Genomic DNA, 27,280 nt, shown 5'->3' on the forward strand with positions numbered 1-27,280 from the left:
AAAAAAAATAAATTAACAGAATTTCTCATTAGAACATGAGGAATAGGGAAATTGGGTGACTGGAAAAATGGCAGGCTCCCCGGCTAGTCATCATAACATAATCATTGCTGAATGAAGAGAGGTCACTTTGGAGACAGAATGAAAACCAAAGAAATATTTCAAAAAATACTGAATTTTAGAAGAGAAGTAATATTCAAATGCAAGCATTAGGTAGAACACTGAAAAGACTAAAAATTCAGAAACTCATATGATATAATGGATATTTTTCATAATACCACAATGAAAGCCCAGGACAAATGTGTGTCTTACAAATTTTAGAGAATGTGGAAAAGGTAAGAAATACCAGGTAGTGAAAGAGCTAAATGGTAAATAGTATAATACAGAATATGATGTCTAACATCAAAAAAGCTTTTAGGTTTATATCAAAGTGATCTTCCTAAAATCATGTCTTACCATGTCACACACATACCTATATACATACATACATACATACATACATACATACATACACACACAAACACACACCCCTCAATAAATTCCCTCCATGACTCCTTATCACCTCCTGTATCAAATGTAAATTCCTCTATTTGGCATTCCAATTCTTTCAGACCCTCCCTTCCCCACCTTTGCAATCTTCTTATGTCCTTCTGCACCTTCTTCCACCCACATGCTACAATCTAACCTCCTTGCTATTCTTTGCACTAGATACATCATCTCCCTTCTCCTGGCATTTTCACTGTCTATTTCCAGTGCCAAGAATGCTCTCTCCCCTCATTTATACCTCCTAGCTTCCCTGACTTCCTTCTAGACCCAACGAAAATAGGTGAAGTCTTTTCTAATCCTTCTTAATTCTAGTGCCTTCCTTCTATTCTCTCCAATTTACAGATATATATAGATATAGATATAGATATAGATAGGTATAACTTGTTCATAAATAGTTCGTATGTTGTCTCCTCCATTATAGGACTCTGAACTCCTTATGAACCAAGACTGTTGTACATTTCTTTGAATCCCTAGTCTTAGCTCAATACCTAATACATAGTTAGATGCTTAATAACTGTTCAGTATGCTAAGCACTGAGGATACAAGGGAAGGCACAATGCAATCCTGGCTCTTATGGAGCTCAAGGTTGCCTAATGGGGAAGATGATATGACAGCAACTATGCACCCAACCAACAACAGGGAAGATCAGAAATGATAGTTTATCAGATATGAAGTAGAAATTACGCAAACCAAAAGAAAATGTTAGGAATATCTCACAGGGGACTTCAAAGTCAATACTAAAAATTTATTGAAATCATATATACAATATATACTTATCAGCAATATTTAGTTATGCAAAATAGATTAACAAACTTCCTTATGGGAACCAAATATGCAGGAAGTTGGGCTTACCTGAATATTGGCATTGTTTTATTTGAATTAAACAAGAGGCTATTTCTTAGAATATATACTTCTAGAAGTATATATTCCTTTCCTAAGAAAGGAAATTTTGTTGGAATAGATAGGAAGAAATTTAGAGAACAAACTACATCAGTAACTCTCTATTTCTGGTGGAACATTTCAAACTGTAAACTATCATCTCATTCTTGAAACTTTCCTTCCATTGTTCTTTTGTGTCACAGATATCTTTTTGTTTTCTTGCCTTCCTGACTGCAACTTCATTGTTCTTTTTCTTTCTAGGGCAATTCTTCTATTATCAGACCCATCTCTCTGCACCATCCACACTGTCAAATAATGATCTTGAATAAAACCATTATTTCAACCAAAATATTTATGTAAACAACTTATAATTACCTCTCTCTCTCCTCTCTTTTTCTCCCCACCCATATCCAAAACAGTACTTTCACTTCAGTGTTCCTGCAGGAACTCAGACTCATTGTTTTTATGTTCTTTTCCAGTCTTTTAAGAGATTTTCTTGAAATTTGCAAGCTGACTGCACACTTTCTTCATTGCCACTTTCATCTCTTTGTTTCTGAGGGTATAAATGACTGGATTGAGAAAAGGAGTAAGAACTACATCAAAAATGGCAAGAAACTTATCTACATGTGATGTGGAGAATGGCCAGGTATAGAAAAAGATAATGGGGCCAAAAAACAAGACCACCACAGTGATATGAGCTGACAGAGTGGAGAGAGCCTTGGCAGAACCACTTGAAGAATGTTTCTGAATGGTGATCAGGATAAAGATGTAAGAGATGACCAAGATGCAAAAAGAGCCCAAGGAAATGAAGCCACTATTGGCAGTGACCATGAATTCCAGTCTATATGTATCTGTGCAAGCAAGTCTGATGAACCGAGGAAGGTCACAGTAAAAACTATCCAATTCATTAGGGCCACAGAAGGGTAGGTTTACAACAAAAGCCAATTGGACCACTGAGTGGATGAGGCCAATGATCCAGGCAGCCACCACGAACATAATGCACATCCTTGGACTCATAACAGTCAAATAATGGAGAGGTTTACATATGGCAATATATCTGTCAAAGGCCATGGCTATAAGCAACAGCATCTCAACACCACCAAACAAGTGAATAAAGAACATCTGAGTGATGCAGCCAGAGAATGAAATGACTTTGTGCTTTTTGAAAAGATCATATATCATCTTAGGGGCAGTGGCAGAGGAAATCCCCAAGTCAATGAAGGAGAGGTTGGCCAACAGGAAGTACATTGGAGAGTGCAAGTGAAGGTCAGAAGCCACTGTGAACATAATGAGGGAGTTTCCCAGCATGCTTGCCATATAGAACACAGAAGAGAATAGTAAAATGAAAAGCTGCATATACCAAGAATTGGTGAGTCCCAGGAATACAAACTCAGTCACCGCAGTGTGATTCTTTCTGTTCATTGTTTTAGTCAATGATACCACCTTGATAGTCACCTTTAAGAAGAGAATGGAGAATCTGATTTATTTTGAATAATATTAATGTTCTATAATTCAATTCAACAAGCATTATTAGGCATCTACTATATGTTGATCACAGTGCTGACTACTATGGATACAAATTCAAAATACTGACCTTGTGTTCTATTAGGAAGAAATACCATGTTCAGAGAGAAGTAAATACAAAATATGTAAAGTTATTTGGAGGAGCCAGCAGTAACAGCACTGAAAACTGGGGATATCTCAATTACTATACTTCTTACTACCTATCCTCCCATTAGTAGTTTCTTTCCCTATAATTAGACTCACAATTCCTCTCAAAGTTCACCAGTAACATTCTTATTGCCAAACCCTAAGTGTTCATCCTGCTTGGTCTCTGAAATTTTTTTAACTATTGAACAGGATAATAGATGAGATCTTTAAGTAGAAGGAAGTAGTACATCAGAGATCTTTCCAATCAATCCAACAAATATTTAGAAAACCCAACAGAATTATGATCAGGATTTTTTTCTTTTTAATCACAGTATGTCCTTTTTCTAGCCCACATTGGTGTGGAAAATAGATCTGCAGACATTAAAGGAACTAAAGCATGCCTGCCTGAAACTCTGCCCTAAAATCAGAAGGGTTTCCACATCTGTCATGGATGGACCTTACCTTGTACTGGAAGAATAATCAACTAGCAGCTGGCAGTTCTATACCTCACTACATTGTGCTGAGTCACAGCAACTTGAGGAGGTAATCTGCTTCTAGAGATTAAGGGAAATCAGGGCAGAAAGAATTGTGGACACTGATCTATGCATACAGCAAGAAGTAAGCTTAAAATACAGTCCCAGTTCAATTTGAAGTTTTCAATGAAATAATGATGAATGTAAGTGAAAACCAAAAGGACCACCCTGAATCTATTAAGCTCCTAGCTGCTGTCAATGGCTGAATCCAGCAGCAATCCACTGGCATCCCAAACAAGAACAAGCTCAAATATTCCCTCCAGAAATCTGTCAGAATGCAGACCTAATATCAAGTACCTGGAGGAATGGGCAAGCAAAAAAATTCACCGTAATGAACAATATATTATGGTGGCAACAGCAAGACACAAACACAAAAGAGAATGTCTTCAAAATATCTGTAAGCATTTCCTCACAGAAAAATACAATGTGGGCACAAACTCAAACTAGATTCCTGATGAAATGAAGCAAGAGTTTTAAAAGGAGTTTTAATTGTTTTTGTAAATGCAATGCAGTGTTTGCAGGGGGTAAATCAAAAAGAAATGAGACCTATGGAAGAAAGAAGTGCAAAGGAAATTAACAGCTTAGCACAAGAAGTATAAAATCTGGTCCAAGCAACAAACTCCATGAAAATTAGAATAGATCAAATGGAAGGCAATGACTCCATGCGGCAACAAGAAATAGTAAAACAAAATCAAAAGACTGAAAAAAAGAGAAAGAAATATAAAGTATGTAATAGCAAAAAGCAACTGATCTGGAATATAGACTGAGAAGGAAAAATATTAAGGATCATTGCATTCTCTGAATGCCATGGGTAAACTAAGAACCAAAATATGACATTTCAAAAAAATTGTAAAAGAAAATTGCACAAATCTCTTAGAGCCAAAGGGCAAAGTGGAAACAGGAAGAATCTACTAATCACTTCCTGAAATAAACTTCCAAATTAAAACTCCTACAAATGTAATAGCCAAAATTCAGAGCTTCCAGGTGAAAGGAAAAATATTGCAAACAGCCAGGAAGTTAGGATCACACACAACTTCGCAGCCACCATATAAAGGACCAAAGATTTTAGAATGTTATATTCCATGAGGCAAAGGAATTGATCAAGAATAGCTTAATAATCAATCCTAAATAATATGATTTAAAATAATTCTAATCCTAAATATAGGAATTTTAATTTTTAATGAAATTAATTATTTCCAGGCATTCTTGATGAAAGGACCAGAGTTTCAAGTTTTGAAATATAAACATAGGAGTCAAAAGAAAAAGGCAAGTAATGAGCAGGTAATCATATTGGAATAATAGGAATATGATATAGGAAAATGATATATGTATTGGCTCAGAACCCGATCAGTGGTCCCTAATGAGCCTGAGAGTATGAGAATAGTTTTTCAATATTTTGATGATCTTAAAAGAAGGAAAAAGAAGGGGAAGAAAAACACCAGGGATGGGGGGAAAGTAGAATAAATGTAAGAGAAGTTATCAAATATAATTTGATGATCAAGTAGCCTATACAAATAATAAGGAAGAGGTGGAGGAAGCTAACCCTGACAAAGTTTAGGGGTGCTCAGAACTGCAAAATGTCACAGTATCACCTGGAATGAATTCAGGAGCTCAAAGTGGCAAAGTTTATTGTGCCAACAACAAAGCAGATTAAGTTCTTTAGGGAATCTACAACTTAATGGGGGTGATACTAAAGATTATATGGAAAAGGGAGAGCAACTTAAGGGAGATCCCAGCTTAAGCAGGGTGCAGCTCCTTAAGAGAGACAGCCCTACCCCAAGGGAAACAGCTGCTTCAGGGAGACAGGTCCTTAAAGGAGATGGCCACTGGCCTGAAGCTAGGAATTCTTACAGAGGAAAACATACTGTGGGCAAGGAGATGAGGGAACCAGAGACACATAGACAAGGGGCAGGGGTAGTTCAGAGTTTCAAGTATATCTAAGCACATTCCATTGCTCAGTCCAGGGTGGAGGGTCTGAGAGGCCCCATTAGTTACACACACACACACACACACACACACACACACACACACACACACACACAGAGTTGGTTACAGAAAAATGTTACATTCAACAGGGAGAAAAAAATTCAAAAGAAAGACATGGAAAAGTAATAAGAGGGAGAGTAGGTAAAGGGAAGTAATAGTCCTAAGCGAAATAAACTTTAATAAATGGGGAATGTGTAGACCTCTCCCCAAACCTCATTGAACCCCAATAAGGGTCAAAGCCTAAACTAATCAGACTATGTGACTTTGCTCTTAAAAATGCCTTTTCCTGTGTCAACAACTTCAAAGACCTGTTTGTGACAGGATGCCTGCAAGCAGAGCGGTGGGATTCTTCTTATCTTAGTATTCCAAAGGCATATACTACACAGGGAAAAACAGATATCCTGGGATCATAATTTCCAACTGGCAGTACTTTGTCAATTTGTATTTACAACGTATTCAACTAAGAAACTTCTTCTTCATGGTATGGTTAAAAACATATGGAGACCATGTACCTGAGGGATACAGACATCCTGGGATTGTCCTAAAACATATAAAAGCTTTGTCATTCTTTTATCAGACAGTCAGAATTTATGTTTTGGCTCTTTGTACATACAAGCTCACTAGCTTAGACTAGCTTTAAAGGCATAAACAATATGAATTTACATGTCACCTAGCCTGTTTGCCTCTTTAACCAAACTTTTAGGTAGACAACTGGAACATAAAGAGGTGTTTAAAAGTAAAACAAGTTAAGAACCTGTAATAATCTCTTCATTACCATCTGCAGCATCTGCTTAAATATACCTTCTTTCTGCCCTTTGTCTATTCTGCTATGCCATACTCTCCTTTCTTCATACACAAACTGATTCATTCAAATATGCCAGACACCCTTGAATTTGGAGTCGGTCACCCTCACTCAAAAAATAAGAATAGTCTTACTTTCTTTCATGACAAAAAAGAGAATGCTATTCTCTCTGAAAATACAATTCCTAAGATCTACCTTTAGGATTTATGAGCTCTTTCCTATGTCTGTATGAAAAGCCCACTCTGGCTGTCAATGAATGGTCAATAAGAGCTCCCAATCCTAGCCTTTTGGTGGCTCCTTGTTAAGGTTTTGATGGTTTGGACTCTAAGCCTTAAAACATATTCTAAGCCTTAGAACATAAACTGCCCAAAGTGAGCAATACTGCCCCCTGGGGGTGCTACAATGATGGAAGGAAGAGAGGCAGTAGTAGCCTGTGGTGCATTTCAGGTATTGAGTAAAAATAAGGAAACAATGGAAGCATAAGGAAAGAAAAAAAATTTTAAAACCTTACATACATTTCATCTGTTGTGTAACAGAGTCAGAGTCTTAGTGATTACATTATTTTCCAAATAAATACTAAAAATTCAAGTTATAACTGATCAGTGGTCAAGTCTACTAACAGGTCTTAACAAACAAGTGTTAGCAAGCAAGGGTGTCACATGTTGTTTAGAAGCCCAACATGTATTGGCAGGAATATATGTGTGTGATGACTTCTTTACAAAGTGACACTATACAGATACATGATACACAATATTGTGTCACCAAACTTTCAATGCAGGGAAAAAACAAAAATTTTTAATAAATCATTAAATTTAAAGTCATTATTTTAAGAAAATATTACATTTTTTTAAATGATGCAAATTTCAAAACAATTTGAAGGGTTAAAAGAAAGTAGATTTCCAGGGGGTGCTGAGTAATATTTTTAAAGGAGGAAGTAGGCAAAGAAGTTTGGCAATCACTGCCTTAGAATGACTATATTGGGATTTGGAGTCCTTGGGACCCCAAAATACTGGCACCCCAGGTTCTGCCAGAATGAATTCAACTCAAGCCTTCTTTTAGTCAAAAAAAAAGTATATTTAAAATTCACCATATTGGTTGACTCTTAAGAAACCTCACCATTTATGAGGCTTGTATTGACAAGCGGGCCAGAAAGAATCTAAGTTAGATTGAATCTCAGCTAGATTGAATCTGAATGCCTTCTTGGAGGCAGACAGAATTTATATACAGAAAGATTGTGGAAGGGATCTGGGGGTGACCAAGCAGTCTGGAGTGATGGGAGAAGGGGATTTAGGGACAGTCTTGAAGAAGAGTCTAAGAAGGATCTTGATGAGATTGGGATGAGTAGAGGTCAGGACCAAGAAAGTGGGAATTTGATGAGATTAAGGACAGGAAGCAGCCAGGCATTTGGGCAAAGCAATAATGAAAGGCTTATGGCCTCAGAAGAATGCCAGATAAACTGGGAAAGAGAATTTAAGGGGGTTCCCAGAGCCAACACCCCATCAAGTGTAAATAACACTTGTTTTTTGTTCTGGCCAGAAACTCCAAGGGTCTTCGCCTTCCAGACTGAGTGTTCCAAGGCAAATTGAGCCATCTTTTGTCTCAATTCTAACCTAAGTCTTTAGTCAACGAATGGGCTCAACTTCAGACAAACTAAAACCTGGGAAAGACACTCACTGCCATTGCCACTCCTCATCACTTTTGTCCTGCCACTGGAATTAAATGGCTCTAAAAGAGACAGTGAGGCTAAGCAACTCTGCATCACTTAAGTTCAATTAAGTGCAAGTCCAGACATCACTCTAACGATTTCATTGCTCCTCTTCAAAAACAAAGGAGGAGCAACACCAGCAAGTTCTGTGCAAGGGAAGGAGAACGGAGGAGGGAACAGAAGCATATTGCATCAAACCTAGAGCACTAGTGCCTAACACACTCCCCCCACCCATCACTTCTTTATAAGGAGAAGGTGGGAAACTAATGAATATAATGAGCAACCAATGTCAGATGCTGCTCATCTCCTGACAGAAAAGTAATAGATTCAGGGTATAGATCAAGCATATACTTTATTGGACATGGCCAATGCAGAAATTTGTTTAACTATGCATATGTGCTACAAGAATTTTCTTTCTTCTTTCTTGTTCAGTAGGGAGCGGGAGAGAAAATGGGAAAGAGAGAAGATTCATTTTCTTTAATCAAAAAAATAATTTTAAAAATGGCAGATGTGAATTGAATTTAGCTAAATTAAGACAGGAAATAGTTAAGTGGGACCAATTTTGATATCAACTTTCTCTGATTAAGGTCTCACTGCCAAGATGAATAAGGAACTGATTCAAAGTTATAAGAACCATTCCCCAGTTGATAAGTGGTCAAATGTTATGAACAGACAATTTTCAAGGGTAAAAAATTCAACACTACATGAAAAAGTGTTTCAAATTGCTAATAATTAGAGAAAATGCAAATTAAATCAACTCTGGAGTTCACTTACATCTCCAAGATCATGAAAGTTGACAAGAAAAGGAAAATGACAAATGTTGGAGTGTCTGCAGATAGGCAGCCACATTATTGTACTTTTAGTAGAGCTATTAATACATCTAATCATTCTGGAGAATGATTTCAAACCGTGCATATCTTTTGGTATAATAACCACTAATAGGCCCATAACCTCAAAAATATGAAAGGAAAAGGAAAAAGACACATATACACAACAATATTTATTGAAACTCTTTTTGTGATGGCAAAAATTTGGAAACTAAGGGAGTGCCCATCAACTGGCAAATTGGCTGAATAATTTATGTAGTATAAATGTAACAGAATATCACTGTACTGTAGGTGAGCTAGCATAGCTGAAGTAGTTTGTTAACTTGTGGGAGGGATAGAAGGAAGTATGTGCCAGACTAGTCAAACCTCTATCAACACCACCACCACCACCATCTCCCTTCAGACCCTGATGGAGCCCAGGACTCTGAATTCAAGAACCTTAGAGATAAAAGTGTCCCTCAAGCCACTGGACCTTCTTCCAGCCAAGACCTCACAGCTATTAAATCCAAGAAACTAATTCCTGTGGAGAAAGGCTGGCCAACACCCCCTCAACTGCCAACTAACTTCCATTCACAGAGCAGACAAGATGATGGGCCAGATGAAGCAGCAGAACACCCTGAGAAGATGATGAAAGACCAGGAAAGTATAACCACCACTACCACCACCACCACCTTGACCACTATCTCCACTCAGACACTGAAGAGAATACCTCAGGACCATGTGTACAAGAGCTTTAGAATTACTCCTGCCCAATTTCCATGACATCATCCTGGGAAACAAACATTATGAAGATGCAGCCTGGCCACAGCTCCTGCAGGTGGTACAACCATATCTACTAAAGATTCAGCAGTGAATAGTCTTGCCACAAAAGCCTATGGCACTGTCAAATGATTTGGTATCAAAAAATGATATGATTTTATTAGTGAAAATGATGTGAAATACTACTGTAGCTTAAGGACCATTGGACCTTCCCATCTGACTTGCAGTTGAAACTTTCGCTGTGTGTTGTCTCCCGCATTACAGTGTGGTCTTCTTAACAGCAGGGACTTTTGACTTCTATGTGTACCACATAGCTTAGTTCAGTGTTTTCTACATAGTAAGCACTCAATAAATGCTTTATTCATTCATTCATTTATGGGATTTGCAAAAAGGAGGGAACTGAGAAACCTCAGAAGACTTATATGAACCAATGAAGAATGACATGAACAGTACCAAGAAAACAGTTTGTACAATAACAACATTATAAAGACAAGCAGCTTTGGAAAAACAGAAGAATGTTGATCAATTCAATTACCCATCATGATTTCAGAAGACTGATGAAGAACATCTCATATCTCTTGACAGAAAGGCAATAGATTCAGGGTGCAGAATGGGACATACATTTTACAGGGTCAATATGGGAATTACTTTGTTTGATTAGGTACATTTTACAAGGGTTTTGTTTTTGGTTTTGTTTTTTTATTGGGACTGTGGGTAGGTGGTGAGAGGGAAAAGTGCTTGCTAATTGAAAAAATAAAATTACTGACCACCCCTTTCCTATTCCCTTGACTTTGAAGACACTGTTCAGATTCTCTTTCTACCTCTCTACTCTGTCTCTTTGTAATGTCTTTCAATATTTACTTTTTTCCTTCCAACTTGCAAAGGTAAGGGTTCCACAAGATTCCTTCCTTACCTCTCTAGTAGAAGAAGCACCAATTTTATGTAGCCTGAGCAGATTTCCCTTTTATTTTAAATCTCAGACCCACATACCAAAATGCCTGAGCACATTACACTGAGCACATATAAAACTCAATTTTTCTGTCCCAAAATTTTCTGTCCCCTCTTGTGGCTGTTCAGTCATTTTTCAGTTGTGATCAACACTTCATGACCCCATTGGGGGTTGTCTGGGCAGAGATAAAAGTCATTTTACAGATGAGGAAGCTCACGCAGAGTTAAGTCACATGCCTATGGTCACACAGACTGTAAGTGTCTGAGGCCAGATTGGAACTCAGGAAGATGAGGCTTCCTGACTCCAGACCTGGCATTCTGGCCACATTCCACCTAAATACCCCCTTTCTCTTTTTATTTCCCCATTTATTTTGGGAAAGAAAATTTTAACATTTTGATATTTCTTTTACTTTTCTGTTTCACTCCTATAGCCTATTTACAAAGCTTTGTTCATCTGCCTCGAAAATAGCTCTTAAATTCTTCACCTCCTTTTTATCCCCACAGTCACCAACAGCTCTCTATTGCCATTAGAATCAAATGTAAGTTTATCTACTCAGATTTTAAAACCCTTTCCAATATGGTCCAAACGTAGCTTTCAAAATTAAATATATTTTACTGACTTCCCACACTCCAATTCCTTGTTTTACTTCATATGCCGTACACTATGTCCCATATCCAAGCCTTCAGCAAGCTAGCTGTCTCCCCATCCTTGAAATATATACTTACATCACCTACGGCTCTCAAAATCCCTTGTTCCTTTCAAAATTCTGCTTCTGAAGCACCTTCTATGCAAAGATTGTCCTGATTCCTCACCCAATCTATTAAAAATAATAATAGTTAGCCTTCATGTGGCACTTCAAGATCTTCAAGGTACTTTACAATATTATCTCTTTTTATTTTCATAACAGCCTTGGAAGAAAAATGCTATTATAATCCCTATTTTATAGATGAGGAAACTGAAGCAGAGGTTTAGTAACTTGATCAGGGTCACACAGTGACAGGATTCAAATTGAGGCTTTCCTGACTCCTGGCGCAAGATCCTATCCACCATACCACCTAGATGACTGAGGTCTGCAACCTCCAAAATTTTCCTGTATGGGATATACTTACGTACGTGATGCTCTCTCCAACAGAATATAATCTCCTTGAGAGCAGAGGATATTTCATTTTTGTTTTTAAATCTTTACTGCCCCGTTCAGTTCCAGACACATAACAGGTGCTTAATTAATGCTTCTTAGTTGATAGATCTATACAAGAATAAAAATAAAAAAATCTCTGACCTTCAATAGCTTACATTTTACTATAAGGATGCAGTATACCCACAAAACCAACTGTATAATGAGAATTTATTTGCCAGTAAGGTTTGAGCAGACCAGCAGTAGTTACCTGAGAAAAGTAAAAGGTGTATATATACCAGGAAGGCTTTATGAAGGAACTGGCACCTAAATTCTGTATTTAAGGAAAGCAAGGAGGAGGGAAGGAGGGAGAGAGACAGAGAGATAAAGACAGAGAGAGACAGAGACAGAGAAATGAGGAAGAAGTCCTTTCTACACAATGTAAATGCCTTTGCAAGAGGGGAGAAGAAATGGCAAATTCAAGTAACAATAACATACTCTGATTAGAAAGCAGAATGTGTGAAGGGCAATAAAAAAATGTGAGCTGAGACTAGAAGGAAAATGTGAGCCACATAGCACAAGGCTTTAGAGATCAGGCAAGGGAGTTACATTTTACATAGGAAGCCAGTGAAGACTGTTGAGCAGAACAGTACCTTGGACAGATGTGTGTCTTTAAAAGATTTTAAAAAGCTAACTAACAACATAAGAAAACATAGCATAGTGATTGTCGAATGACAAATAAGGCTCAGAATGTTTGAGTTGGAAGGTCCCTTAGAAAGCATTTAGTCCAATTGCTCATATTACAAATGAGGACATTGAGGCTTAAAGGGTTTGATAACAATTACAAGGGAAGCCAGTAGCAGAACTTGAGCTTGAACCTAGGACTCCCAATTGCTGGTCGAGAGGGCTTCCTACTACACCACATGCTGTAGAAAGTAGGAAAGTGGAGATTACTTTGGTTTGGGGTGGTAAACAAGGCTTTATCAAAGAAATTTGGTTTGGGCCTTGAAAGATGATTATGAATTGCCTAGATGAATATGGGGGAGATCATTGAGATCATTCCATAGTAGAGTAGGGTTAGAGAACCTAGATTCAAATCCTGATTCTGCAATTTGTTACCTATATGGAATTTAGGCAACTTCAATTTAGTTAATCTAAAGAATCTGAACTTCAGTTTCTTCACCTGTAAAATAAAGGCATTGGACAAGATGATCTCCAACATTCCTTACATTTCTAATTCCTATGAGTTACAGAATCTCTCTCTATAGCATACAATGAAACCCTTCTTTGCATTCTTCTTAATCCTAAATTGTTTTGTTAGTAAGCCTGACTTCTTAATTAGGTATTAAGTTTTTTGTGGGAAAAGACCATAACTTCTCCTTCTTTTGAATGTCCAGCATATTGCTAGGTACATATCAGACATTTGATAAATGCTCACTGATTGTTTGCTTGGCTTATACTACATGCATGTTCATTCCCTCAATAGAATTCAAGGTACTTGAGGATGGGGACTCTACCATTTTTGTCTTTATGTCCTGTCATTGTTATGTGCTTAATAAGTACTTCTTAACTGATTAATTGATCTCTAAGAATTTCAAGTTCAAGGAACTTTCAGCATTCCTACTTGCTCCTTTCTTCACAACAGGCTGAACACATAAAGAGATCAAAATTGGAGATCACCAGATCAAATGACCCACAAACCAGAAGGCAAATAACTCGTGGTATATCTCTAGGTGGGTACAGGGACAGTTTTATGGTCTTATATAATGTGCAGCCCAAGAGTCACAGAAAGAGATAGAAAGATTGAAGAAAGAAAAAGAAAAGAAATAGAGGGAAATAGGATCAAAAAGCATTTAAATGACCCTTTAGCTAGAAGTTAGACCTTTTGCTTCTTCAGCAGCACAATAGATAAGTCACAGAGCCTGTAGGGAAAAGAGACCTGAGATAAACCTGGTCCCAAATATTTACCAGCTGTGACCTGGGCAAATTACTTAACCTCTGAATGTCTCAGACACCTCATCTAAAAAACAGGGATAAAAATAAGCAACTATTTCCCATGATTGTTGTATATATAAAATGAGATGATATTTATAAACCACTTTGTAAATCTGAAATCATTATGTAAATATTAGATATTATTGCTGTTATTTTTTCAAGGTTTTTTAATTGCATTTATAGGATCAATCCCCCAGCTCAGAGAAGCTGTACTCACCACTGGTCCTGAATCTAATCCTAGACTATCTTTAAAACACAGAAATAAGAAATGCCTGTCACTCATATGAGTTTCAATTCATTACATTCATTTATTTCATGCTCTTACCTAATTTCCCTGAGACTGTCATAATATTCCCCTAATGTGTCTGGCTTAGTCCTGTCTATCTTTCTTCATATCTAAGCTATGTGCTACTGTCACACAAAGTTCCCAAAGTTCCCAAATGTACAGGTCTAATCACATCACATCATTGTCCTACTCAGAAATCTCCAGTCACACTAACAGATCTTTCCAATTGCCAAGATAGGATTTCATTTTCACTGGCTTGCTAATGAATGATTTTTCCTACCAATGAATAGGTGCCACTTCATGGAAATAAAGGAGGATCAGTAGGAATGGGAACCTATGAAGTAGCTGGGGTAAAAATGGGTTTTATTTTGAGCTTTGTGTTAAGTTCAAGGAGAAAATAAGTCTGTCAGAATTATTGAAAGCATTTTTGGCCACGTATGAGGGTGAGAAGAACAAGGAGAACCAAAAACATTTTCTAAGTTGAATTATCTCTGCTTGACGCAGAAGTTAATTGAAAGGATGACTAAAGGATCTTGGTATCTTTTATATAAAATGCTCAATATGTAACATAATCAATAATTTGCAATTTTTAATCAATAACATGAACATTTATTTTGATACCAAGTCTAATGGAAAGAGAAATGAAAGGAATTGCATTCAAATTCTGACTTACTATTGGACAAGTCATTTCACTTTTATGAGAGTTAATTCTTTCTTCTATAAATTGAGAGAATTAGAATAAATGTGCTCTAAAGTCACTCCCATCTCTAAATTTATGATTGTGGTCATTTGGAAGAAAATAAAGTTCTTACTTTTCATTTACAGTCCTGCACAAACCATCTTCACAGTTTCATATCAAAATACCTCAATAACACACTCTATACACCTGGCAAACTAATTTTATTTCTTCCATAGTCCCTTTATTCTCACAGTTCTCTCTCTATTTACAAGTCATTCAATATTCTGTGGATGTTCTAGACATCATACCTAAATCTCTACCTGATGATCTTCTATTCATCTTTCAAGATTGAGCTCAGATACTTCCAAGAATATTCATTTGAAAACGAGGAGGTTTGACTATGTGATATCTGTGAAATATAATGATTTGAAAGCTAATCTTCTGTGGTCCCATAATTCATTCTCTAGTGTCCCGTCTAGAAGTGCCATTCCTGTGAATTCTCAAGGCAGATTGCTGGACCTTTCTTATGCATTTATTTCATGCTTATGTATATGTATACATATAAATATGTATGTATTTGGGCAGCTAACTGACTACCCCTACTAAATTATAAACCTTTTTAGGGCAAGAAGTGGTGATATTTATTTTTATATTTCTTTCATACCCTAACTTACTACCTTTCCTATAAATTGTGCTTTTTTAATTTAATAAAATGTAATTAATAAGACTAGGATAATAGTTTAGAATCAAGTTATAGAGGATATGAAATGTTCATGAAGGCCGTGGGGAGTAGGAAACAACTAAAAGTTTTGTTTTGTTTTTAGCAGTGAATTAACAGATAATCAGGAAAATGACTGGTACCCCAGGAAAATTAGTGTGGCAGTGAGGTAAAAGCATATAATCAGGTTTTAAGACAGAGAGAACATCAAGGAAGGAAATGTAATTGCTTAAGAGGAAAAAAGGGACAAAAAGGGGGTAATGACAGTGGAAAGGAAGTCATACAACCTGACATCAAATCTTGACTCTGCTATTCACTACCAATATTACCTTTGGCAAAATATACAAAATCTATGGACCTCAGTTTCCTGATCTATAAAATTTGGAGACGGAACTTGGTTCTACCTTACAGCACTAAATCTTATAATCCTCTAACTGGATTTAAAGAATCATTCTAGCAATCCCAACATAAGCATTTCTCCCTACATGAAGTACTCATTGATTTCCCCAACTGATAATAATCTTATGTTTTGGACTTACGAAGAACTTTGCTTTACCCCTTTCTAATGTCGTAGAAACAGCATGGTCTAGTACATAAAGAATTGTCCTAAGAGTGAGAAAGGTCTGGTTTCAAATATTGTCTCTGACATGCACTAGCTATATAACTCTAAGTAAATTACCTAACTTCCCAGTACCCTAAACCCTTCTAAAAATGAAGGTTTCAACTAAACTGGCTTTCTCTGCATTCTCTAATCACAATGCTCCATCTTCCTTTCCCATTCCTTCACACTATCCATGTGCCACACCCAGAGCACAATCCTTTTTTACCTTCATCTGACACCAGGACACTTCATGGAATCTTTTCTGATCCCCAAATGTTAGTGTCCTCCCTCCTGAACTACCTTACAGCAAATAGTTTTCTGTGCGTGTGTGTATACGATGTATGTTTATGCAGTTTATTTTCTCACATGGACTTTCTTTCTCTGCATTAGAATAAAAGTAACTAGGGGTTGTTTCATTCTTTGTACTTTTATCCCCAGCATCTAACACATTATGGACACTTAATAAATGCCTATGGATTGATGGATTGATAATTCGCAATGGTGAAAGAGTTTCTTTTCATAAATTTCCCACACCACTGAAATTGAGGTCTATTCTAAATAAAAGTATTTGGCATGAAGTAACTGTCTATCATACTTATCTATTTTTCTATCTTCTCTCCCTATTCAAAGAATAGTAAATTCTGTAACTGCAGAGAACTGATACTATCCATTTAAAACATTACCTCATCTAGGAACTGGCCATGGTGCTATAAATGCAGTAGAAGTTTAATATATATTTGCCAAATGTTGGATAACAGAAGTATGGAAAAAGCAATCTCAAGTTTCTTTTTCTCTTATGCTTGAAGACACATAATAAGTCCTTTTTACTTAATAAAAAAAAAGCCAAAAATATGAAAGGACAGTAATGCACTAGTAGGCCTGATTATACTCTGAAATAATTATTGGCACCAATTCCTATCATTTGCACCTATTTCTTCTCCCTTTCTTCTTAGTCTAACTTGTTTCTACTTTTCTTCTTCCTCAGTGACTATCTCTTCAGACCTGCCAGGGCCAACAATCAACCTATTCAGCCTTTCTTCTCACTCAGGGAGTTGCTCACTACCTGTGAGAGAGATCCAAAAGCAGTACAGGCAACTTCAGATTCAAGTACCTTTCCTAATTCCAGAGCTTTGTGTTTGTAAAGATTTTTACTATTTTTGGTCAGTTGTAAGTACGATAACTTAAGTATCAAAGTGTATGTAATTACTGTCTTGTCGTGTGCAGGTGCTGTCAGTGACCATGAAATGCATTTTTCTTCATGTTAATATCTCTTATTCCCTTCATGTGAAAAAAAGAGATAAAAATCATGTTTGGTCAAGATCAAGTCCCAATAAAACTAAAAAAAGAGGTCTCATGAATACAATTAGCAAGAAAACATATAAATTCCCCCCTGATAATCAATTATGAATGGACATCAACCATACATGTAAGTAACCAAAAATAAAATAGTCACTGGTTACTTCATATCAAGAATTAGATGGCTGTGAGTTCTGGACTGGAAAGGTGGAAGGGGGTTATAGTCTTATGCTACTTTTGAAAAGATATCCAGAAAATATTTTGGTGATAGAAGAAGAAATTTCCTTTTGTTGCTCCCTCTGCTTCAATATATTTCTTTCAGTTCCTGTCTTTCCCACAAGACAACAATTTTTGTCAAAGTCTTATCCAAATTTTTCACACTACAATCTAAACCAGGAATATTTCTTATGTCTTCAGTATGGGCTTCTGGTTTATCAATGAAAGTTAGTTCCATTTCCAACAATTGTACCACATACCTGTGGTAAATGACTTCTACAGGCAAGTTCTGGCACAGGAGATTCATCAGTCAATGTCAGAGGAGCCCTCTTCTCCTTCAGTACAGTCTCCAAGTGTCGATTCATGCTTTACACAGTCTCACACTTTTGAGCTAGAAAGAAAGGATGAATGACATCTGTGGCATCCTTTTCTTGTGTTAAAAAGTCAGTTTCCAGGGCCTTCTCTGATTTTAGTTTGAATATCTTTAATGTGCATGATTCTGGAGAAGTTTACAAAAAATTGAGTAGGATTATTACATGGATCTAGTATCTCCTAAGTGACAAACTCCAAAGTTTCGATTTGGTCAACAGCAGCACCTGGATGGTTGGGAAAGTTTCCAAGACCCTAAGGCTTGGCAGCTTCTATGCCTCCCCTAACCACCTTTAACAAGCTCAAGTATCAACCCAGAGTGTTAGGAAAAATAGATGTGCAATTAAAAGAAATTCAGAAGGGGAAAAGTACAAAGAGGAAAGTCATGAGTTCTGTTTTAGATACATTAAGTTTGAGGGTCTGAAAAGACACGTAAGAGATTAAAATGTTTAGTAAATAATTGGAAATATAGGACTGGAACTTGAGGAAATGTAGGGAGAGGAGAGAAGAGGAAGTAGCTACTACCTTCAAAGGAGGATTTGTCTCCTGTACAAATTTGTTTATGTCCACTCTGTTTAGCACAGTGACTTACAAATAAGTGATTAATAAATTTTGAATTGAAAAGAAAAAACACTATTCTTTTGAGAAGGTTGACAAAGGAAGGAATGGGAGGGAATAATAACTGGATGGATGAAGGGTTTAGGATAATTGTTAAAGTATGGAGGGGAAACTTGAAGACAGAGGAAAAGAAATGAGTAAAAAAGGGAAAAATAGAAAATATTAGAGGTGAGCACTTAATAGGTCTCTCACAGGGATTAAATGTTAAAAGCAAAAGAGCATGGTATCAAAGGCAAAGTGAGAAAATGAACCTTGCAGGGGGAAATGTCCCCTCCGTAGGTCTTCCATTGAAATTAAAAAAATAAGGAGAAGAGAATGGGGAGAAGATATGGAATACTTTTGAAGTGGAGATGAAATGTCATGACAGAAGAAGGCAAGGAAGATTAGGGAGATTTCAGAAGATGGTCACAAACTTTTCAGTAAACCAAGAGAAGGTCAAACATAAAAGAGAAGTTGAGTAACATTTGGTGACTTTAAAGAAAAGATGTTGCACAAGTATTATAAGCAAATAGAATTAACAAGAGATAAAGAATAGCCTGGCAAAGTAACAGTAGGGAACTGATGGATTTGATTAGTATTAATTTTGTGGGGAACCAGGTAATCAAGGATTTGTGTCTAGCAACATTAGATAGTCAAGGCTCAGGGTGGAGGCCATCAAAGAAAACACATCATAGGGGATAACCAGGACTGGGGATTTTCATGACAGAAAAGGTGAAATATCCAAAGAGCAAAAAATTCTATTGTATATCAGCTCTTACTACAGAAATGGTCAGGCCTAAAACCTGTGCAATTAGAACAATGGAAATCAAAAGGGATAAGATGCACTGAAATTCTCAGGAAGGACAGACATTTCCTTCAAGAAAAAGGGAAGGGGTGTTCAGTAAGTGCTGATGAGTGGAATAAACTAAAGTTATCTTTGACTATTGATTTTGATCCTAACATTTGGATCACTAATACAACTCCCAAAGGTCCACTTTCCAGGTATGTACATGCACATCTATAACCTGAAATTCTTTGACTCACCTCTACTGTATTCACTTCTTGCTCCGTTCCCCCATTGTATTCTACCCTCAGAGAATCCAATCTTTGATTGATCTGAGCAAAGTGTTCTTCTGATCAGTAAATTTTTTCCTGTCTCTTCCACATATTCTGTCACAGGACCTGAGATTTCAGGAAAACCAAAGAACTTCAGAAGTTTGCTTTTCTCCAACAGGTAATTACTAACAAACTTAAGACCTGTACAAAATTCTGCCCCACAAGGAAAGGGAGCTAATAAATGGAACTGAAAGAATAGTGACCAAAGGTTGCTGCAGAGACTAGGGTTGCCAGCCACACCCCATTTGGCTAAAACAAATGTCTCCTAGGATTGATTGTTTTCCTAGGGTAAACAAGAGGAGATGGTGTTATGAAGAGTAGATAAGTTGATAATGATAAAAAAAATATTTTTGTTCCTTTATGTAAAACTATTTCCTTTACTCCCCCAAAACCCAATGTGTTTCCTATATGAGTAAGTTAGGGTAAGTAAAAAAATAAAGTACATAGAAGTTTCAAGGGGAAAAAGTACTTCTCTAATGTGGAATCTCAAGCAGGAACCATCGCTTAATTAAAATAAAGTAGTATTTAGAGGAGAAAGTGTGAAAACTGATTTTTTAAAAAGAAGTTTGTTTAAAATGTTAATATAAGAATCAGCAAAAATCAATGATTCCTCCAAGAAATCATCAGATGAAAAGAATCAATCTAATCAATAATTTTTCAGATCCAAGACTCAAAGAACAGGGATTCTTTTAATAAGCATTCAGCTTCTGAGTGTAGGAATTAATACATGCATACATTCATTGAAATGTTAATCAATAAATTCATTATATCATTATTTATGATTCTCTATTACACAATATAGGTAGATTCATAATTTTCATTTTTCCATTTATGTTCATATGTTCTGTGTTTCAAGAGTCAATCATGGAATGTTGGGTGAGCCCCTTGTGTGTTCCCTAATGAATACTGAGGTAAAAATATAAATAAATTGCTAATAAGATTATACCACTATATCACGAGGATTATACGCTCTGACTAAGTGTCATTTATACCACAAATGCAGAACTAGTTAAATGTTAGGAAAACTATTAGCATAATTCACCATAATAATAACAAAACCAACAAGAATCATATGATTAGATATCTCAAGAGATTCAGAAAAAGCTTTTGACAAAATACAACAACCATTCCTATTAAAAATGGTAGAAAGCATGAGAATAAATGGAACTTTCCTTAAAATGATAAGTAGAACCCATTTAAAGTCATCAACAAGCAATATATGGAATGAGGATTAGCTGGAAGCCTTGTGAGATCAGGTGTCAAACAGGGATGCTTGCTGTCACCAATATCATTCAATGTTTTTTTCAGAAGTGCTACCAATGGCAATAGGAGAAGAAAGAAAGTTGAAGGAATAAAAATGGCCAATGAGGTGATAAAACTATCTGAGAAGGGCAAAGTCTATCAAAATCAGTCATCACACACTATGACTGTTTCTGTGAACGATGATCTCCTGGTTCTGCTCACTTCACTAAGCATCAGTTCATAGAAGTCTTTCCAGGATTTTCTGAAGTCAGGATGTTCATCATTTCTATAGTACAATAGTCCATTACATTCATATACCATAACTTGTTCAGTCATTCCCCAATTGAAGGGCATCACCTTGATTTCCAGTTCTTGGCCACCACAAGAGGAGCTATTATAAATATTATTGTACACGTGTGTCTTTTTCCCATTTTTCATATCTCTTTGGGACACAGACTATAATATATATATATATATATATATATATATGTGTGTGTGTGTGTGTGTGTGGTATTACTGGGCCAAAGGTTATGCACATTTTTGTAGCCCTTTGGGCATAGTTCCAAATAGCTCTCCAGAATGGTTGGATAAGCTCACAGCTCCACCAACAGTGAATTAGTGTCTCAACTCTTCCACATCTTCTCTAGAGTTTATCATCTTCCCATTTTGTCATGTTAGCCAAACTGATGGATGTTATGTGGTACCTCAGAGTTGTTTTGATTTGCATCTCTCTAATCAATAGTGGTTTAGAGCATTTTTACATATAACTATAAATAGTTCTAATTTCTTCTTCTGAAAAATGCCTGTTCATATCCTTTCACCATTTATCAACTGGGGAATGACTTCTCAGGTCACTTCTTTCACTATTGTTGTTACTATATTTTTTTTTTGAGTAGTAGTATACTAGTAGTATCCTGAAAATATGATTCAGTACTTCAGCATAATCTTGTTGATGTGAGCACTTCTTTCACAAATGTAAATTACATCCTGTCTTAGATTTTCAAGTCTCAAAAGAACAACATTATAAATTTTTGTGGCATTTTTCATCACAATCAGATAACCACCATATTGGAAATTACTCTGCTTTCATTTAATATTACTCCCAGATAATAGATAAACTATCTCTTGCCAAACCCTTTTCAAAACCTTTCTAGTCTTTTAACAACCTTGGTGACCTCGAAGCCACAATGTGACATTTAAAAAGAACTTTTGTGGAGCATACTTTGCAATTTCACAGTCAAATTGATCCTCCCCAAAATCTCTATTGTGAAAGTTTCCCAATGAAAATTTGCTATCACCGTAACATGCACAATAATCAACAAAAGAGCACATGTAAGCTGCCTTACCTAGCATGGAGAAGGTGTTTTCTAATGGCTCCCTGTGGCCTCTGGGACAAAATACAAGCTTTGCACTTAGAACCCTTCACAATCTAGCCTCAACTACCTTATAGGTTTACTGAATATTGTACCTCTTCATAAACTTTGTACACTACCCAAAATGGCCTACTTGCTGTATCCTGAGTGGATTAGCACAGGCTGTCCCCATACATGGAGTGAAGTATCTTATGGCCAAATCTTTCCTCCCAAACACTCCCCTCTTCCTTTTCTTCCATTTACTGTTGAAGTTATCAACATCCTCCCAGTCCCTCAAACTCTCAAGCTGAGTGTCATCTTTGGCTCCTGACTCTTTCTCACCCTACCCCATATCCAACCTGTTGCCAAGGTTTGTCAATTTTATTCTTATAACATCTCTTGAATGCACCCTGTTCTCCCCTCTGATACTGCTACCACCCTGGTTCAGACCCTCATCACCTCATTCTAGGACTATTACACCTGTCTGCTCATTGATCTGCCTATCACAAGTCTCTTCCTATTCCCCCCTATCCTCCATTCAACTATTAAGCAATCTTCTTAAATGCAGGCATGGCAATGTTATCCACCACCATCCCTATTCAATTAACTCCAGTGATTCCCTATAACCTACAGGATCATGTACAAAATCCTCTGTTCAGTATTCAAGGTCCTTCAGAACCTGTTTCCCTAATCTTTCAAGCTTCCTTACATTTAAAGCTTCCACCCCCACATACCCTGTGACCTAGTGACATAGATCTCCTTTCTATTCCTTTTATATGACATGATTTCCCAACTCTATGAATTTTCACCAACTATGCCCCATGCCTGAAATACTCTGTCTCCTTGTTTTCAACTCCTGGTTTCCCTGAATTTCTTTGAAGTCCCAGCTAAAATCCCACCTTGTGCAGGAAACCTTTCTCATTCCCCCTAATTCTAGTACCTTCTCTCTGTTGATTATCTCTAATTTACCCTGTAAATATTATGTTGGTACATAGTCTGCATAGGGTTTTCCTCACTAGACTGATCTCCATGAGAGCAGGGACTGTCTTTTACCTTTTTTGTAGTACTGAAAACAGTGTCTGGCACATAGTAGGTGTTTAATAAATATTTATTTATGGACTAACTTTGAATCCATAATTTCCTTCAAGGCTCAGTTCATGTGATATCTTCAATGAAGTCCATCCTGACTTCCAGGATGAAAAAGGAGAAAGCTAGACATATGGAAACATGATCTCGCGATTCTACAAAAGGTCATTTCAAGAAGTTTAGAGAAAACACAGGTGTGATGCCATGACCACAAATTCTTAAAAAGAATGAAGGTAAAGAAGGAAAAAACAATTTTTGAAATGAAATTATTATTGTATGATTGTAAAAAATCCACAAGGAAGAAAAACAGGAAGCACTTAAGGCAGCTAATGGCACAGTGGATAGACTGTTGGGCCCAGACTCAAGAAGATAAGTTCAAATCCAGCCTCAAACACTTACTGTTTGATCCTGAGCAAGACGTTCAACTTCTGATTGCTTCAGTTTCCTCAGTCATAAAATGGGGATAAGAAGAGCACCTACCTCTCATGGGTCTTGTGAGGATCAAATGAAATAACATTTTTAAATAGTACATAATACAGTGACTGGCACAAAATAGGAGCTATATAACTGCTTATGCCCTTTGCCTTTCCTTCCCTTCACTCATCTAAGGAAACTGATATGTGTAGAAGAATATTCTTTGAAAGCCAGAAATATAAAATATATGAAATAAAGCAAGTCCAATAATCAGTAGGACTAAGGTAGTATGGAAGACACCTGGCTTAATAGCAGTTTATCTGAAAAAAAAATCTTGAAGATCTCAACTAAATGGAAATTCCATATGTCTCAACAAAATGCACATACTTCCTACAGATCTAATGCAAACAGATGACAAGGCAACATAGATGTGAAAGTTGTAGGAACCCCAAAAGGCATCAGGTCCAGTCTTCTCATTGTTGAAACCAAGAGAGGTTAGATTACTTGCCTACACAGGGGCAAGGTATGAACCCAAGTTCTCTTATATCCAAACCAGAGGAAAAGGCCAGTAATCAGTGGGCATATCAGCTTCAGCATACTCTGTGCTTTTCAGACTTTGCATAGAGAATATTGTCCAGTGCTATATACTAGACGTTAAGAAGCATGTTGTCAAACCTGAAAGTCCAGAGAATGGAGACAGAATAGTGAAGTGTTGCCAACATATTCTAGGTATGGATCACATGTCATTTGATCAATAAATAAATAAGCATTTATTAAGTGCCTACTATTTACCAGGCATTGTGCTAAGTATGTAGAAAAGAGTAGGGCACACAAACAGCTCTCTTAAAATATTTCAAGGATAATTAAGTGAAAGAGTGATTATGCTTGACTGACAGTGGTGTAAAAGATAAAGACAGGATCAATTGAGTGTAAGGTAGAGAAAGACAGATTTCAGCATGATATAAAGAAAAATTTCCTTATATTGAAAGACTACAACTGTCCAAATGGATGGGTTGTGAGATGTAAGTTCCTTAATCATGAAAATCTTCAAGCAAACTCTGAATGGTTATTTGGCCTCAGAGATGGTGTAGAGGTGTTCAAGTGTTTCTTAGGAGCAGGATGCATTGATCTTTAAGGTCCTTTCCAAATGATCTAATTGTAAATAATCAACTGGGTGAATGGGGGGAATATTGACAACAACTAAGAATCTTGTTATAGTTGACAGCTCAAACATTTCCTTGAAGGGTTCACAAGTTGAGTGTGATACTTCCAGGCTACAAACAATAGAGGAAGGCCAGAGTTGAGCAGATGAAAAAGAGGAACATGATAAACAAAAGTACTGAAGATTCTGCAACAACGTAGGTCCTTAAATGATAAAAACATGATAGAAGTACATTACAGACCACCACATGAGGTCTATGAGGCAAGTTAGAAATGATGGAGCCTGAGGGAAAATGCATCAATAAAAAGAACATTCACAAAACTTTATTGCTTTGGTTTACCTTAATTTTCAAATGTAACACTATGCATGTACATATATTTAGGGAAAAACATAGAAATAGATACATACATACAGATACAAAAATATAAATACAGATGTGTTTTTAGATAGGTAAACAGAGAGCAGCAGTAGACATCAAAAAATATATTAACTTAAAACTAGGCAAACCTAAAGATAATTTTGGTAGCTCTTTGTAAGAAGTCCAAAACCAATAATAAGATCTTTAAAAATATCAAATATGTAGTACTCATGGTAGGTATACTTTAATTATCAAAAAATAGATTTATATATTTCTTTATGGGAAAAAAAGTGAAGGGAGCCATCTTTCTTTTTGGGGGAGGAGGGATGGCAATTTCCTAGAATGAGTAATTCTGGGGCAAAAAAAGGATATTGTATTCAAGTTGATCAGAAGGGATTAACAATTGCCCCCAAACTCTCTCCTCATCTTGCAGTATTTGAAACTTATTGTGAACAGTACTTTGTTGCAACTGTAGTCACCAAAAACATTCTCTGTCCTCCTTATCTTATTTTTGTTTCTAGCATTAACTTTTACCCTTCTTCAATATAACATCTTTGCCCTTGACAATCTCATCTGCCTTCAAGGTTGTGACTAGGATCTACATTTAGACAATATCTTAATTTATATTTCCAGTATCTGTATTTCTCCCGGCTCCATACCTACATTTCTTGCTGACCACTGAGTATTACCACGCAGAAGTCTCTCTAGGACCTCAAATTCCACCTGTCCAAATACTAGCACATGATTTCCTTCTGCAAATAAGCTCCTCAATAAGGCTTTCTGTTTCTTCAGGTTCATGCTATAAAGTCATCTAAGAGATTTTCCTAAAACTTCCAATCTGGCTGCACAGTCTCCTCATTGCCACCTTCATCTCTTTGTTCCTGAACGTGTAGATGACTGGATTCATAAAAGGAGTGAAAACTGCATCAAAAATGGCAAGAAATTTATCCAAGTGTGATGTGGGGTGTGGCCATGTATAAATAAAGAACAATGGACCATAAAACAAAACCACCACAGTGATATGAGCAGACAGAGTGGAGAGAGCCTTGGAAGAACCACCTAAAGAATGCTTCTGAACAGTCACCAGGATGAAAATGTAGGAGATTACCAAGATACAGAAAGAGCCCAATGAAATGAAGCCACTGTTGGCAGCAACCATGAATTCCAGTTTATACGTGTCTGTGCAGGCAAGTTTGATGAACCGAGGAAGGTCACAATAAAAGCTGTCCAATTCATTAGGGCCACAAAATGGAAGATTTACAACAAAAGCCAGTTGGACCATTGAGTGGGTGAAACCAATGGTCCAAGCAGCCACCAGGAACACAGTGCACATTCGTGGACTCATAATAGTCAGATAATGGAGAGGTTTACATATAGCCACATATCTGTCAAAGGCCATGGCTATAAGCAGGACCATTTCAACACCACCAATAAAGTGAATAAGGAACATCTGAGTGATGCAGCCAGAGAATGAAATTACCTTGTGTTTTCTGAAAAGGTCACATATCATCTTGGGGGAAGTGACTGAGGAAATTCCCAAGTCAATGAAGGAGAGGTTAGCCAGGAAGAAGTACATGGGAGAGTGTAAGTGAGGGTCAGAAGTCACTGTGATCACGACGAGGGAATTTCCCAGCATGCTCGCCACATAGAATACGGAGGAGAGAACAAAGAGGAACAGTTGGATGTACCAGGAATTGGAGAGCCCCAGGAATACAAACTCAGACACCACAGTATGATTGGCTCTACTCATTGTCTTTGCAGCATTGCATCTGCAGCCACCTTTAGGAAAAGAATAAAGAGAAAATCTAATTTATTGGGAATAATATTAATATTTGGGAATCAATCCAATAAATATTTATTAACTGCCTATTCTGTGTGATGCATAAACATTTCACATTATGGAAACCCAGCCTTGTCTCACAATTTCACAGCAAAATAGCAACCCTTTATTCTATGATTCCATGAAGCTTGGAGGGCACTACCAGGGAGTATTGTTTTTAATTAAAACTGTGCCCTCTTATAACATTTCTCTAGTTCTGGTCTGAG

General features: G+C 36.8%; 2 protein-coding genes and 1 pseudogene across 2 annotated transcripts; all 3 read right to left on the reverse strand.

The window, feature by feature from the left end:
* Positions 1–1,370: 1,370 nt before the first annotated feature.
* Positions 1,371–3,150, reverse strand: LOC140514954 (olfactory receptor 4F15-like). The gene has a single exon (XM_072625470.1). It carries the CDS (start codon positions 2,842–2,844, stop codon positions 1,906–1,908), a length of 939 nt encoding a protein of 312 aa, XP_072481571.1. The 5' UTR covers positions 2,845–3,150; the 3' UTR covers positions 1,371–1,905.
* Positions 3,151–17,540: 14,390 nt separating this feature from the next.
* On the reverse strand, positions 17,541–26,032 carry LOC140514627 (HAUS augmin-like complex subunit 2 pseudogene; annotated as a pseudogene).
* Positions 26,006–27,008, reverse strand: LOC140514931 (olfactory receptor 4F3/4F16/4F29-like). The gene has a single exon (XM_072625435.1). It carries the CDS (start codon positions 26,982–26,984, stop codon positions 26,046–26,048), a length of 939 nt encoding a protein of 312 aa, XP_072481536.1. The 5' UTR covers positions 26,985–27,008; the 3' UTR covers positions 26,006–26,045.
* Between the last annotated feature and the right edge of the window lie 272 nt (positions 27,009–27,280).

Source organism: Notamacropus eugenii, chromosome 7 (assembly GCF_028372415.1).
Source record: "Notamacropus eugenii isolate mMacEug1 chromosome 7, mMacEug1.pri_v2, whole genome shotgun sequence".
In the NCBI taxonomy this organism is placed as follows: domain Eukaryota; kingdom Metazoa; phylum Chordata; class Mammalia; order Diprotodontia; family Macropodidae; genus Notamacropus; species Notamacropus eugenii.